Source organism: Triticum dicoccoides, chromosome 6A (genome assembly GCF_002162155.2).
Source record: "Triticum dicoccoides isolate Atlit2015 ecotype Zavitan chromosome 6A, WEW_v2.0, whole genome shotgun sequence".
Taxonomy (NCBI): domain Eukaryota; kingdom Viridiplantae; phylum Streptophyta; class Magnoliopsida; order Poales; family Poaceae; genus Triticum; species Triticum dicoccoides.
Genome location: NC_041390.1, coordinates 227,923,649 through 227,940,109, shown reverse-complemented (window position 1 = coordinate 227,940,109; position 16,461 = coordinate 227,923,649). Strand labels below are relative to the sequence as shown.

Genomic DNA, 16,461 nt, shown 5'->3' with positions numbered 1-16,461 from the left:
GGAGAGCCCCAGACTTGTGGGCCCCTCGTGGCACCTCTTGACCTAATTCCGCCTCTATAAATTCTCAAACATTCCCCTAACATCAGAGAGCCATCCGAAATATTTTTTCCGCCGCCGCAAGTTTATGTTCTCACGAGATCCCATCTGGCCGGAGGGGGAATCGATCACGGAGGGGCTCTACATCAACCTTGATGCCCTTGCGATGATGTGTGAGTAGTTCACCATAGCCCTACGGGCCCATAGCTAGCAGCTAGATGATTTCTCTCTCTTTGATCTTTAATACAATGTTCTTCTCGATGTAACATCTTTTCCGTATCCCCGCAAAAAAAATACCTTGTGTGTGTAGGGGGAACTCATTCCTGCTTGAGTAATGCAATGGTTTTATCCTAAAAAAAAGGAATAATCCATATATATGAAGAAAAATCCTAAGGTCCAAGAGGCACTTCCTGATGAAAAAAAGAAAAAGAAAAAAAGGAATAAACCCTTTTCGTTTTGCTCATTCTCCCGTGCACGACTTTATAAAGGCCTCCGGAGCCAGTTCCGCGTTGGACTTGACCTCGCGCCGCCTCCGTTTTTCCTCTCCCCACCTCCCTCCCCCTCTAAACCCGCACCAGAAGCAGCGCTCCTAGGGTTTGCTCCTGCCACAAACCCTACCACCAGATTGCCCCGATTCCGGCAGAGGTAATCCATCGGCCCCTCGCGCCCTCTCCCCGGCCGCGGGCTAGTATTTCCTTTCCGCTTCGTGTGGGCGCTCAGATTCCGCTGGTTGTTGCAGGCGGCGGCTGCGAGCTGGTGGCATGGCGGGGTACCCGGAGGACAACCAGCACGCCATGAACGGGTACGAGGATGAGGTCGAAGAAGTGGAGGAGGTCGACGAGGAGGGCCGCCCGGGGCGGAGGGGGCGGCGAGATGGGGGCGATGGTGGCGGCTATGGCGACGCCGGTGGGGATGACGGGAGGGCTGGGGGCGGTGACTCGTCGGGGTAAGTGATTGGAACTATTGTTTTTTGTTTGTCTTGGATTCGACGAGTGTTTGTGTATACTGATGCTTGGAGTCTTTGCAGGAAGATTTTCGTCGGAGGCGTTGCATGGGAGACAACTGAAGGTATAAGACGGCTCTTGTTCTTTCTTTCTACTTCATTCATGTCTAGGGCTGTTACATTCGTTCAAAGGCCAATCTTTAATTGTCCAGCCTTCGTTAGATTCTTCATCTTGATAGAAAATCTGAAGAGAAAATTAGCTAAGACATGCCGTTCATCTCAGTGTTAGAAGTAGTGTTTTTTTAATACACTGCTGCAATTTTTCTAATGGCAGATCCGCGGATGTTAAGATATCCAGAAGTGGTCAATTCTTGTTTTACATTTTGAGGATTTGTGTAGCTATGACAGATTGATCCTATTCATATGCTTTTTGGGGGGGTTGCACGTTTTGGTAATATCGTAGGTAATGCAAATTACTTCAATAATGTGTGTGGTTGGAATGTGTACCTATTAATCTTTTGTCAATCAGCTAACAGGAAAAAGTGATGTCTCGGTAAACGTGTTGTAAAACTTTCATGTGCATACTGGTCCAGTTGTTTGTACTTAGAAACAGTTTTGGTTCTTAACATCTCGCAAAGGATAGCTGTTTATACTTTGTTTTGCACTGTTGCTTTCAGGTTTCATTATAGTTGGGTTATTGCATTTGTTTGTAATCCCATCCTAACAGAAAATTCTTTTATTTGTCTTCCGTTGTGAATTATATTAGCTCGATCACTTTTGCTTGAGGGGTTAGTCCTGGTATTTGGTTTGAGAGAAACATCGCAAACGTAAAGGTAATGGAGTTACCAGCACGCCAGTACCGTAGACGTAAACGAACGAAACTCAAACTTGTTTGGTAGCGGACTGTAACGTAATCAATTCGTCTTCAGAAAAGAAAAAAACTAACAAATCTCAAAGGAGCAGCCACGGCAGGGCTCTCTCTGGGTCTTGCATGGTCGTGATTGCTGATGCAGAGGGGTGCCACACGGGGACGTCGCTGATGCAGTGGGAAGTCTGGTGGACCACGGACACCAGGGGCTTGTCGGCGACCGCGGCAAGCAGCACGCCCAGCGGTGATGCCCTGTAGACGTTGTCGTCGCCAATGAACTCCTCGGAAGAACAGGAATGGCGGGCACCTCGTGTTGCTGAGCTTGGCGACGGCGATGTCCATGTCGGCCTCCACGAAAACCACGCCCTTACCGGCGCAGTCCACCACCAGCTTCCGGCCGGCCTCCTCGTGCAGCCAGCCGGCCAGCATGTACTAGTGCACCAACGCCTCTGCCGTGGCGCTGGCTGAGCCGTCGACGGCAACATGTCCAGTGATGGCGGACATGACTTAGGCGGCGGCGCGTGGGATGGTAGCATGTGGTGCGGGAGAGGTGAGATCAGATTATTACTGTGTTCGTGGCGCTTCATGCGGAGGCCACAGAGCAAACGGGAGAAGCATCGTGCGATGGTTTCAGATTACACGTCATATTGGGCGTAATGAGATTACAACTAGGCTGGGACCTGATACCGCGTTATCTCATTACAGCCGGGTCGATCCAAACAAGATTCATCGTTATCCCTTACCAGCGTAAACAGATGATGTTACAAATTGGTGAACCAAACACCTTCCTAGTTTTTGCAAACTAATACTTGAACCACTTATGAATCATGTCTTGTCTAATTTTTAGTTTTGTTTAATATAAGACTATGGTATGTTATACAGAAGATCAACAAATCTGTGGTCAGTGCATTTAACCGTATCTATCTGCATCCTGTCTTAGGTTTATATTGTTATTGATAGCTTACATATATTTGGATGAAAGATGCTCGGGCAAGAACAACTCTCTTTCATCTTTGCATCTCCTTTATTTCTTCTTTATTAGTTACGTTAGAAATTTTCACTCTCGCATGTTGCACAGTACTCCTTCCTTTCCGGTTTATAGGGCTTATCTCAAAATTTTAGTTTTTCCATTTTATAAGGCTCAATTTGGTTGTTCCCCATCACATGTTCAGACTTCAAGGTGCATTAAATCATTGCATGCAAGTATTAAGAGAAAACTGACCAATGCATGCACTTTATGCATGCATGCATTGCAATTAATGCATTTGTAAACATAATTTTTTGAGGAAAACAAGAGCATTAATTGGGTACTTTTGCAAACTACAAAAAATATTCCACCACTCATCATCTACCTTGGTTGGTGAGATTTTTGAATTGAGCCTTATAAACCAGAAAGGAGGGAGTAGTCTCCTTTGAATTCAGTTATATGGATTTGGTTCATGCATTAATATTCTGATAGTTCTTAAACGAAGGTAGGAATGAGTCAGTTTTTAAGAACAGGTTTTTTCTAGTACTGTTTGTGTGTCTATTGGTGCTCTTGGTTTCTGAGTAGGTTAGCTATTGTTACTGCTTTTATATGAAACGTTTCTACCTTGTTACAAACACTGCTATTTCTTCAATACTCCCTGGTTTCTTTTTATCAATCAAGTTAATTTTCTTTCCCCAATTGACAATTGTGTATGGTTTATTTGTTTGTATGTAGAATCATTCTCCAAGCATTTTGGGAAGTATGGGGCTATAAGTGATTCTGTAATTATGAAGGACAAGCATACTAAGATGCCTCGTGGATTTGGATTTGTTACATTTTCTGATCCATCTGTAATAGACAAGGTTTTGGAGGATGAACACAATATAGATGGAAGAACGGTAGGATATCTTAATCTAGATTGGCCGTTATGTGGGACCTCAGTGTAAATTTTATTCTTAGTTAATAGTTGCACAGTTGATTTGGAGCGTTCAGCTTCTCTGTATCTCTCTCAACTTATGAACTATTCAGGTTGAAGTCAAAAGGACAGTCCCGAGGGAAGAAATGTCCTCAAAAGATGGCCCCAAGACAAGAAAGATCTTTGTTGGTGGGCTACCTTCGACACTAACCGAAGGTATTCGTTGCAAATCACCAATCTTGAACCTATTTCGGTTATGGTAAAACTTACAAGCTTTGTAATTTCAGATGATTTGAGGGATCACTTCTCCTCGTATGGCAACGTGGTTGAACATCAGATAATGGTGGATCACAGCACTGGGCGTTCAAGAGGTTTTGGTTTTGTCACTTTTGAAAGTGAGGATTCTGTTGAAAGGGTCATATCTGAGGGAAGAATGCGTGATCTTGGTGGGAAGCAGGTCTGTATTTTCTCCCATTTCCAAATCTTTTTATTCAGTAGTTCTTCCTGAGCTCCATTATCTTAATACTCCCTCCGTTCCATAAACGACAAGAATTATGGAATGGTGGGAGTAGCAAATATGTATGGTAGGGATAGTAGAGATAAACGAGCATGAGGATTTCTGCACCCATCTGATTGTGCTCCAAAGTGGTCTAAAAGCTTCTGATTGTGGTTCATCTTCTTGTGGTTATTTCTGCCACTGTATTGCACATGTCCTTTTTGTATTTAGACATTTTTATGCATTGCTGGTATTTTCTTGCCGTGCCAGATGGATTGGAAACTTTTATCTCAGATGCATCTACTTGCTGATAGAAGATTATTTGTTTTACCCTCAAATTAAGCTGCTAGCTTGATATGCTTTTAGTTGACAATCAGAGTAATTTTCTTCGCAGGTTGAAATAAAGAAGGCTGAACCAAAGAAACATGGAGGTGATCACAGTAGCAATGGGAGATCTAGTCACTCTGGTGGTGGTGGTTACCGTAGTTCTTACCGTAGTGGTGGAGCTGCTGCTAGTGGTGGCAGTAGCAGCGGCGGCGGCGGCGGTGGTGGCTATGGCTATGGTGCTGGTCATCGATCTGCTGCTGCAGGAAGTTATTATGATAGCACGGGATATGGTTATGGTAGAGGAGGCTATGGCGCCGCCGCCGCTGCTGCCGCCTATGGAGGCAATGCTGGATATGGATCTGGTTTTGGTGGTGGCTATGGTGGCTCTATGTACGGTGGTGCTTATGGTGCATACGGAGCATATGGAGGCGGTGCCTATGGTGCGGGTGCTTACGGAGGCGGTGCCTATGGTGCGGGTGCTTATGGTGGCGGCGCTTATGGTGGCGGCGCTCCTGGTGGCTACGGTGCTGGTGGATATGGTAGTTATGGGGGAGCAGGAGCAGGAGCAGGGGCGGGGGGTGCTGCAGGTGGTGGTGGGAGTGCAGGTGGTCGGGGCTCTAGCAGGTACCATCCCTATGGGAAATGAGTGTAAACCCCTGTGGTTTTTTCTAGGATGCAATAAGCGCACTCATCTCCATGGGATCTCCTAGAAGTTGGGCATTCATCTTGAGTTACCTAATCAGAGGCATCAGAACATTTTTGGTTTTGTTGAATTAAAGTCGTAACCGGGGACAAGTGTAATCTTTGTTGCTGAGCCTGCCCGTAGTTTGGTGTAGCGGCTACAGATTAAAGCTGTCTTGTATTCTTTAGTTTCTATATGCAGAGCGTTAGGAGACCCTGAAAACAAAGCCTTTCGTGTTAGGAACAGTATTGGTTTGATAGAACTATATTTGTGCTGTAAGAGATCGTCTTTGCAAGCAGCTAGCTGTTGCCATCTGAGCTTATATGCAGGGAAGCCTTTAAATTGTTTGGTTTATGCTTCTGGCGGGCTGTTTGATGCATTTTGATGTGGTAGGTTATGTATATAGTCATTGCTAATCTTCGGAACCCAGGAATGCGTTCTGGGTGTAAAGGAAAATGATTTTATGACTTGTGGCACTGATAATGTTTGCAAATTTGATTATCGTTGATATATCGTCTGGTAACATTTGCCCCTGTTCTGTCGACTTGTTTTCACTCTGAAAAAGCATTTCCAACGGCCAACCCAAAATGTCCTGTTTATTTTTTACACCCAGAATAATTAAAGATAAATATCCTCCTTTATCCATTGATGGGTCTCAAGCATTCCGTTCCAAATCCAGAGGTCTTAGTAATGTAACTGGTTAAAGAATTATGATGGACTTGGCATACCTCGCCACCCTCTTGCATTTGATGGTGCCATAAGAAGCGTCTCTCATGTAGAAATAGGCACCGGTGCTTCAGAAAAATCCGGTTTATTTTCTTAAGCATCCCTCTAAGCATCTCCCATTGTACAAAACCTAAATGTTCTAGTCCAAGCATCTGTTGTGTCTTTGGCAATTGGTTCCCTAAGGTCTTGTATAATGGGAGATGCTTAGTGAAGGTACTTAGAGAAATAAATCAGGTTTTTTTTAAGCACCAGTGCTTATTTGTACAGGAGAGACGGTTAATTAAGCGTCTCTCATGTAGAAATAGGCACCGATGCTTCAGAAAAACCCGGTTTATTTTTCTAAGCATCTCTCTAAGCACCTTTCATTGTACAAAGCCTATGTGTTCTAGTCCAAGCACCTGTTGTGTCTTTGGCAGTTGGTTCTCTAAGGCCTTGTACAATGGGAGATGCTTAGTGAAGGTGTTTAAAGAAATAAATCAGGCTTTCTTTAAGCACCAATGCTTATTTGTACAGGATAGACGGTTAACTAAGCGTCTCTCATGTAGAAATAGGCACTGGTGCTTTAGAAAAATCCGGTTTATTTTTCTAAGCATCTCTCTAAGCACCTTCCATTGTACAAAGCCTAAGTGTTCTAGTCCAAGCACCTGTTGTGTATTTGGCAATTGGTTCTCTAAGGCCTTGTACAATGGGAGATGCTTAGTGGAGGTGCTTAGAGAAATAAATCAGGCTTTCTTTAAGCACCAGTGCTTATTTGTACAGGATAGACGGTTAACTAAGTGTCTCTCATGTAGAAATAGGCACCGGTGCTTAAGAAAAACCCGATTTATTTTTTTAAGCATTTCTCTAAGCACCTCCCATTGTACAAAGCCTAAGTGTTCTACTCCAAGCACCTGTTGGTAGTCTCCGTTTCAGGTTTTTTTATCCACCTCCCACTTTCGTTGGTTTTTTTAGATTTTTTTGTCTCCTTCCTCACTTCATCGGTTTATTTTCGCGTCACCTCTCACACAACAAAAGAAATTTGAACGGATCAAAACTATCCATGCTGGCACAAATTATTTAATAATGTAGAATCAATCACGATCAGTCTCTAAAGATCAAATTCAAATTGATTAACCTTACGTTAAATCGCTCAATCAAATTAATTGGAAAACAAATAATTAATTTTAAGAAAAATCGCTCAATCACATTAATTAAAAAAAATTATCAATTTTAAGAAAATCTCTACTCTCAACGAAGGAGTTGGTAGTCTCCGTTCACGGTCTTTTTTCATCAAGCTTTTTTTTCGTTTGGTTTTTTCCCGTCTTACCTCCCACTACCAACACCACCCCTCCACACCTCCTCACCACGTCCCCACACACATACGTAACACATAAACCGGTGGAGAGAAAACCAAACAGACCCAATGAAACCTAAGCATGTCCTCCCCCACCGCACCCCTATCCTCGCCTCTTTCCTTCCCTGCCTGCTGCCCTCCCTACGGCAGCTCCTCTGCTTCGGCCCGGCCCTCCATGTATGTGCCGCCGCGCCCCCACTCACCCCCGTCGTCGCGGCCACAGGGCCTCGCCTCGCCCGCCCCGCCCAATGCCGACGCTGATTCCGGCACCACGCACCCACGGCACGACGCCACGCCTCGCTCGCCTTCGTCGAGGCCGTGCGATGCAGCCCAAGCACGGTGTGTCTCGGCCTTGGCCAACGCGCTCGGCCATGACTAGCAGCGACTCATGAAGCGCTTGGGCACATGGGCTGCGGTCAAGCGGCGGTAGCGTCGCAGGGGCCATGTGGAAGCCGGGATGAGGACGGACACTTCCAGATCAGGTGCTCGCACCTGATCTTGATTTCTGTGGTCGTGGCGGTTGAAGATTGAGCATTGGACGGATGCATCTAGATCAGGTGCGAGCCGACCATGGCCTCATGTTCTTCTCTTGATTTGTGTTGCCATGGTGACGTACATGTCTAATATCTTGTCATTGCTCTACTCAGACCTGTCCTATATGGCCGAGCAAGATCGAGGACGACTGCCGATAATGTTCTCCTCGTGTGCAAGCTCCGCACTGCACTGAAGCATCCGACACATGGTGAGATATCTTTTGAGCGTATAAAAAAAGTGCATTATCCTTTCTCATCCAACAATTTTTTTCCCCGCTGATTTGTGACCTCCTAATGAACATGAAGATTCATATGCTACCTAGAACACATTCTATACTTGGAAGCAATATTTTCTGATATACTATCTGATGAAATTTTATTTTCGGAGATGTTCATTCATGGTTTTGATGACCTCTTGATTCATGTCATTAGTAGTTATTTTGACAAAACAAAGATGGTTTTCGGCACTTTTTAGATAGGCAATATTCCTACCGGAAGACTTGGGCAATATACAACATGTTCTGTGGGCTTGAAGCAAATATATAACATGATATGTCACATACTTTCTTGCTAAGTTACAAGAATAGTTGCGGATGCCATCCAATTTGTTACATAGATTTCTATTTATTTATTTTGCACTGATATTTTTGTAGTGTGATGATATAAAGAAGAAGGAATGTACATTTTAGGGGGTTTGCTACGTGTTACATATATCTTACTCACTAACAGTTAGTCAGCATATATTCCAGTAATGAGAAATGGCACAATCATCTCGTGCCATTTCGTGGAAGCAGTAGAAGTAACATCTATGCTATGAAGTAGAACACTAATCAGTTCAATAAACATGCACTCATATACGAGTGAACAATAGCATGATATAACTCAAGTTCATGGTAGGTAAACCTTCTGCCTTATGTACGTGCATATCCCTTTTAACATTGGTATCACATGTTGTATTCTATGTCAACAATCCATGTTGATGTTAATAGTTTTGAGAGCTAGTTTGAGCCAATCAAGCATATTTTTAAATATTTCAAGCTCAGTTGGAGCCCAATGTTATTTTTGGAGCACGAGGAAGTGGAGGTCGCGAATGGCCGCCCCATTTGGTGGGTGTGGGATGTGTGCCAAGCCTTGTAGCGGAGCTGCCGCACAGTTTTTTGCGGGACAAGTGAGGGAGACGAGACAAGCGAAGACGAGGAGAGGTGGCAAGCCCCACGGTGGCAGAGACGATGGGGTGTGATCCACTCGTGCTAGCTGTTGTTGCTGAGCTAACTTTGTTGTTAGTGTTACAGAGTGGCTACTGATTGCGGATGGTTTTGTTGTTGGTAGAAATGAGAGAGGAGGGACAGATGAGGGTTGCGGCTACTGAGCAGGCTGCTGGTTCAGTTGGATTGAGAGTAATTTTGAGACTGAGAATGAAAAGAGAATGGGAAAGACAGGGATAGGGAGAGATTGAGAGAGTGAATTGTTCTGTTGCGCATCCTGCTTTTGAGAGAGCGAATTGAGAGGGGGGAGGGTACGAAGGAGATACAGCTAAAAAATACCTCTGTCATATCACTGTGTCATCCATCATATCTATATTGACCCTTACCGTTCAGATGATTGTTGATTATGATATATAATGATAAAAAGCAAACGCCTGTATACTCAATTTATCCATTCAAGGACAGGTTTAAGACATGAAGACTGCCTGTTTACAAAGATAATAAAATTCAGATGGTGCTGCAGTTCATGTTTAAATTGGATGAGTATGTGAAGATTAGTGACATTTTCTTACGAGCACCTGCAATGTTTGCATAAAATGTTTTCTTAGGGCTGGTCGATTCTTTTGATTGTTGCTACCATAGTGCAGATGTCTATCACCACAAATTGCCATATGTTTTTCAACGGTACATGAGCTGTGAGTTGCCCTATTATTTTAAGAGTTCATAAGATGGGTTGATTGTGAGACTCTAAATACATGATGCATTGTCTTCCAAAATTTATATTACTATCCATCGAAGTGTTCTTATACGTTAGTATCTTAACATAAATATTTTTGTGATTAAAAATTGCAGCTTATTCCTTTTAATGATCTGAGAAATATATTTGGATCAGGGAAGCATGAAGCACAAGCAATCATCTCAGATATCGAATCTCAAGCATACAGAAATAGGCTTGCAAAATTCTTTAGTACTGATTTAGTTGTTGCTCCTAACAAAGCCTCCAAAATCTCTGCGAAGAGTTATAGTATGATCCTGAACTTGCGAGCAAGATGCATAAAGGTACCACCCTGACACCTGTTTTTATTCCATCATTAGTTTTACAGCATAGTTTTATATTAGCTAGAAATTTAGTCCTGCTCCTGCTAGCAAGATGTGTACCGTATAAGCTACAGTTTGAAGGTTATAATCCTTTTGTTTCCAGACTGAAAGCTATTATTATCGGTCCAAATTTATTTTGTGAAGATGTTTTATACATGGCGTTCAAATCCTAGCACTCTGAAATGAACTATTGTCAATGCATATCAAATGGTGCTACCGCATCCGTCCTACTCTGTTTCCTTTAGTGGGTGCAAACCTTTGTTTATGTTTTAACTATATATATTTGCCTATCAACTGATTTTTCGCTATCCTATTTTGTTCCTGCCAAAGGTTCTTCTGTTCTATATATTTGTGCAGTTTTCATGTTAAGTGGAAGGGTTTTTATCATTTATGCCATCGGTTGTCTCCCACTACTCAGTTTTGCCACTAGGAATTTCAACTGCTCAAAAATGCCATCGTTGTGTTAGACATATGTTCAAAAATGCCACTGGACACCATTATTGTGATCTCAAATCTCTTTTGCCATGTTATAATGACATAAATACCTATGAACCAGCATGCCAGCTCTCCTTCTATCTTACTACAATAAAGTGTGGGGCCCACTTGATCCCAACGACGTTCTTATTTTTCTATAAAATTATTCGCTTGGTTACTCCGGACAAGTGGGGCCACACTTATCATTGTGAGATAGAGAGAACTGACATGTGGGTCTAGGCTTATTTTTGTCATATAACATGGTCAATGAGTTTGATGTGAAAATAACGATGTCTAATGGCATTTTTGAGGAAACATCTAACGGAACGATGGCATTTTTGAGCAAACATCTCACGGATCGATGGCATTTTTTAGTAGTTGTAACTTCTAATGGCAAAACTGAGTAGTGGGACACAACTAGTGGCAAAAATGATAAAAACCCTAAGTGGAAAGTACTAAAGTACCAATGTTATCTATCCTAGCTGCACCAAACTACAATTTTCTTGTTTTATTAATATGAGGTATAAGAAAGTGCAGCGGTCATGGCTTGTACTCATGCTTGAGGATATTTTGGTTAGGCTCCTGGACTGCCGCGTGGTCACAGTGAAGATGTGACACTTGTGGTTATCTTTATGTGGCATTGATGGTCAGAGAAACAAAACAAAGCTGGAGTGTGGTAATAGCCAGGGACATGTACCCAACTGTGATGTCACCTTGGCCATGCCCTTCTTTGTGAACTATTATGTATGAAATATCCAGAAAAAGCTTATCAAGACTATTGATAGTGCTTCTCTACTGCTCGAGTAAGGTAGTAAACGGTGAGATGAACGCCACCCATGTTGTCGTCTCAGCCATGTACGCCACTCTTAACTGAATATCAAGTCTGAAAGATTCAAAACGCTTATTGAGATATTGATATTGCTTCTCTACTAATCGAAGATGGACATAATCTAAGGATGGGATCCACTCGCCTCAAGAAGGACGATGACCACAACGAGGTATATATACCATCTGTGCTCATACCGTTTTATTACATTTACACCTTCTTATTCATGTGTAATTATCATAAAACTAGCTGGAGCAATTTAGTCGTGTTTTGACGGGATGAATGATAACAGGAGTACCTTAGGACCAGTCATTTTTATACATAGCTTTTCAGTTAGAGAAGTGCATCAGCTAAGAATTACAACCTTTCTTGTGCTATGGATGAAGGTTCGACAAAAAAATAGCACAAAGCCAAACAAAGATCACCATTAACTCAATCTTAATACAAGTATTTTCATGAAAAACAGTACCACCATTGAACTGAAGGAGCCAGGGTGCAGGCGTTCCTCGAGATATTTCCAGTGGCCCCGCAGCCGAAGAAGCCGAAGTTATGATGAAGGTGTGACATACATCTGTTGGTGCTTATGAAGTGTGCAACACATGTACCATGAAAGGGGGTACTAAGTTTGATTTGCGTGGATATACTGTACTTCCCCCATTTTCAAAATACAAGTTGTACTTAGCTTTTCTAAATTTATACTTTGCCTATAATTTTTCTTAAAAAAATTAGTTGGTGGTTACAAAACATAATCATATGAAAGCGAGCTTGAATAGAAATCTACTCCCTCTGTTCCTAAATATAAGTCTTTTTAGAGATTCCAATGCGGACTACATGGAGCAAAATGAGTGAATGTACACTTTAAAATATGTCTATATACATCCTTACGTAGTCCTTACTAAAATCTCTAAAAAGACTTATATTTAGGAACGGAGGAAGTAGCTATGTCTATATTATGTAATATAAACTACTCGTGCACATTATTTGATTAATTATATGGCAAATTACACCTCGTAGTTTCGAATGGAGGCATTATTAATTTTTCAATACTCTTCTCTTGTTAGAGAAATGTTATGTTTGTCGCAGTCTAATAACGGTTGAAAAAAGGGGTCCGTGATGGTATGGTGAGATGACAGACTTTTGAAAGGTGATACGAGGGACTTTGAACTGACAATAACACTAGAGCAAGGGTTGCTGATGAGAACGACTACTAAATTAAATAATAAAATATGAAAAGAGGGAATGCTCAACTGACTAAACACCAAAAAGAGATCAAAAGAAATCGTTAAAAGTTTATAATTTGTGGCAGTGTAACATTTTGAAAATAGTGATTGGGCATGGGAAAATGCCCTTTGGAACATGGTGGTAATTATACCTGATACCTGATTTTATTTTTAAACAATTCAAAAAAGTCAATCATTTAAAAAACCCAACAAACTTGAGTTGTCGTTTCTGTTGTACAAAAATATTCTGTAATGAAATACCCTTCGGCAAAAATGACAAATATTCTCTGACAATAGTATGAACAGTACCTCATGTATAGTGACAAATTTGTTTTTTCGTCCACAACAACATGGAAGTCATTTCTTCGCGAAAGATTTTAGGCGAGTGCAACAACAAATCTACTTTGTTCGCAAAAAAAGTTCAGATTTTTTTTATTTTCTTACAAACAACTATTTTTTTAAAATTCGGGTGTAATTACATCCGAGAGTCAAACGTTCCCGTCCTTGGTCATGGTGGCAAGAATGAAGGTGGAGGGGATGGAGGGGGTAAAGAGACAGATGTCACTTTTGTATTCCTACAATGAAAGGGCGGCTAAGTAGACACGATGATTACCAAGTTGAAAATGAATTATGAATGGGAGAGAAAATTAGTTGATGCTAGGTGAATGAAAAAAAGAGTCACATATTCAAAGCACATTCTAAATTATTTCGTCACTTTGTTATTCCACTATTCCATGGCAATACGCAGGTGGTGAGAAGCCATGGTGGGGAGAGATGCGGCGGCTAGGCCGTGGCGGGGAGAGTAGGCCGGGGGAATGAGATGTGAGTGTGAGCAATGTGTCATGGGGTGAGAGAGTGAATAGCTTTTTTAATCAAGAAAAAAATGGAGCTGTTGTTTGCTTTTTTAGGTAAAGGCGATTGTTTGCTATGAGAGAAATATGACATACTTTTTTATAGCAAATAATATTACATACACTAACAAGTCATTTCTTGATAATAATTACCAACAAATGATTTACAGGTAAGCCTACACTTTATTGAAACTTAGATGTGAACTACTCTACTAAAAAGTGTGATGCAAATCACTCTGGTTAAAAAGGTCCCATGCTCGCATCTAGCAGCTGACCAATGAATATATATTGTATATGAGTTTTTCATTTATTATATGTTTATATTTTCACTTTTGTGGATCATAGATAAAAACTGAAGTCTTCGGATGATACTTTGAAATGTTGACTAACAAAGCCACTAACGTAACTATGATGAACTGAACTAAAACCTCATCGAGTTTTACACAACCAGATGAGATGCATACAAATAATTGTTTTTCTTTGTATATTTGTTGCACATGATAATACAAAAGGTGTAATATCTATCCGAGGCAATGTCGTTGGAAGGGGACAAAATTCACCGAGTCTTATATAGAAAAGGCCCGTGGCAACGCATGGGCTTTCTACTAGTGTTTTTAATGATTCACATAGCAAATAATAGATAATAACTCAACCACAACCTTTAACACACAACTATCATACATGTCCAAACAATTGTATTCAATAATACAAATGAATTACAAAAGGACTTTTAAAAGGATACATTACAAGTTATTACAAATATACAATTGGATTCAAAAGAAGATACATTGACCATTATCCAAGTATTTCAAAAATGATCTTGATGAATAGTACATGGTTATTACAAGCGAATAAAGAAATTCTAAACTAATCTTAATCTTCTCCTGTTCTTCATTATCTTCTTCCAAAACCTGCAAAAGAATCATTAAACATAAACATATTTGGGTAAGGTTAAAATGTTGCTTTCCGAGAGGGAAATGCATTTACATACGAGCTGGTACCTAAGGAATCTGGAACTAGGCTAGATCCCCGAATCAGAGAAATTTCCAAAGGGTTGAGTAGCAACAACCAACTATAGGAACAAAGGAAGTGACCAAATGAATAGTGGAAATGACCATATGCACAGTAGATGATCAGAACCTATGTGATAATCTAGCAGGAGGAGTAGCTGATCAAGTTAACCAAAGGCATATGTAAAAATGCAAGTAAAGGTCCATAACCTAATCCAATATCCAACCCAATAGTAGAGGCATTAGTTCACAAATCTAACAACAACACAACAAAGGGAAAATGGTTAGCACTAGCTCAAGTATAGAAATTCACCAATTTAAAAGAACCCAACTTTAAATTTAGCTAAACCCAAAAGCCAAGTGTTAATTATCAATTCCACTTGTCCATTCCAAGTCAACAGGAACATTTTTCATGGAAAAACAAAGCCCACAGTTATAGCCAAGTCACATGACAATAAACAACCATTAGAGCAATCTTGCTAGAAGCGAAAAAAAAAGAATAATTAGATAATAATAATAAGAAGAATTCGAATCTTAATAAAAGGAAGGGTCCGAATAGCATCTCCTAATATTACCGAAAACTTTGTGAAAATACTTGTACGAGAAGGTTTTATTGAAAACGTTCGAAAACCATAGGGAAAGTAACAAATCTTTCTTGGCACGTGCCCCTGCTCCTGGTCACGAGTATCAACCCTTCTCAAGTATGGAGGTTAATACATGAGGGGATTGACAAATTGACGATGAACTTACCACAAATGCATGGAAGCCCAAGTGGATCCCGAGGAACGACTCGCTACGTCTGAATGTTTGTGTCCATGAGGACACACCCTTCGTTTGTTGGCGAGTTTTTTAAAGAGGAGCGTTCGGACTGGGACGAAGTAAAGCTGAACCATTTCTTTCTTCCTAATGATGTTGGTATTATTCGCAGCATTTCGATAAGCATAAGAGACTAGATGGGCTTTTGGGCCTGTCACTTTGATTGTGAAGGAATTTTCTTAGTTTGCACAACATATCACATCTGGTGGGATCTAGGGATCAGTGGGAGGCATGGCTTGAACGGAGGGCCTCTGGCTCGACTCATATGCCCAACAAGCAAAGATAAGGTACCAGAAAAGATCAAGCCTTCTCTTTGGGGATTAGCAAAGAGCTCATTGCCAACGACGAACGTACGATGTCACTCGAATATGGGCCCAGATAACAGGCGCACATTGTACGGGGAGGACTCTTGGATGCACTCTCTAATCGTTCGCAATGTTGCATAGTGTGTGTGGGAGTTGGTAGATGAGTGTCTAGTGGAGCACATAAGTATGTCGGCTAAGCAGTCCCCACGCGACTTCATCAATACCACGATTGATACCTTGAGACTAGAGGAACACGTGACATGCTTCGTTACCTTGTGGTCCATATTGTTTGCAAGATGTAAAGCTTTACATGAAGAGATCTACCAGCACCCTTTGTCGGTTCACCCATTTGTCCAGAGCTACATAAATAACATGGAACTGGTAGAACATAATAGCAGGGAAGAAAGCTTTCTACACCAACGGTGGTCGAGGAAAACTAGACTACCCCATTGATGGGAGTGATCAAAACTAAGGTCGATGCCGCGGTGGGGAAGAGCCGAAGAACCAATTCAGTAGCCGATGCTGTGAGAGATAGCAATGGAGCCTATAAAGGAGCCTTAACACCTGTTTTTGAGGGGTAGACAAAGCCAAAAATGCTTGAAGTCCTAGCTTGTAAAGAAGCTCTATGCCTCAGTGTGGAGATTGTCGCTCAAAAGATTTTGGTAGCCAGTGATTGTCAAGGAGCAGTTAGATTTCCAAAGAAAGGAATTAAGGGCGCTTATGCCCATATCACACGTGACATCAGAGAAGTTGCTCTTTTTTGTGAGTGCGGAGATAATCTTTGAAGGCCAATCGAGAAACACACTCTCATCAAGAGACTGCATGTATG

The 16,461-nt window shown here is 41.6% G+C and overlaps 1 protein-coding gene and 1 long non-coding RNA gene across 3 annotated transcripts; both read left to right on the top strand.

Annotated features, from left to right (window-relative positions):
* Positions 1–550: 550 nt before the first annotated feature.
* On the top strand, positions 551–5,589 carry LOC119316683 (heterogeneous nuclear ribonucleoprotein 1-like). The gene is made up of 7 exons (XM_037591044.1): positions 551–681; positions 776–982; positions 1,064–1,104; positions 3,550–3,713; positions 3,844–3,946; positions 4,018–4,187; positions 4,621–5,589. The coding sequence occupies exons 2-7, from the start codon at positions 798–800 to the stop codon at positions 5,197–5,199; spliced, it is 1,242 nt and encodes a 413-aa protein (XP_037446941.1). The 5' UTR covers positions 551–681; positions 776–797; the 3' UTR covers positions 5,200–5,589.
* A 1,759-nt stretch (positions 5,590–7,348) lies between these two features.
* Positions 7,349–12,176, top strand: LOC119316682. Of its 2 annotated transcripts, none has more exons than XR_005153182.1 (6): positions 7,349–7,851; positions 7,942–8,036; positions 9,885–10,091; positions 11,183–11,459; positions 11,544–11,602; positions 11,897–12,176. It is a non-coding gene; the product is annotated as an uncharacterized LOC119316682 (long non-coding RNA). The 2 variants fall into 2 exon arrangements; XR_005153183.1 differs by having other exon boundaries at positions 7,350–7,851; positions 9,925–10,091.
* The last annotated feature ends 4,285 nt before the right edge of the window (positions 12,177–16,461 follow it).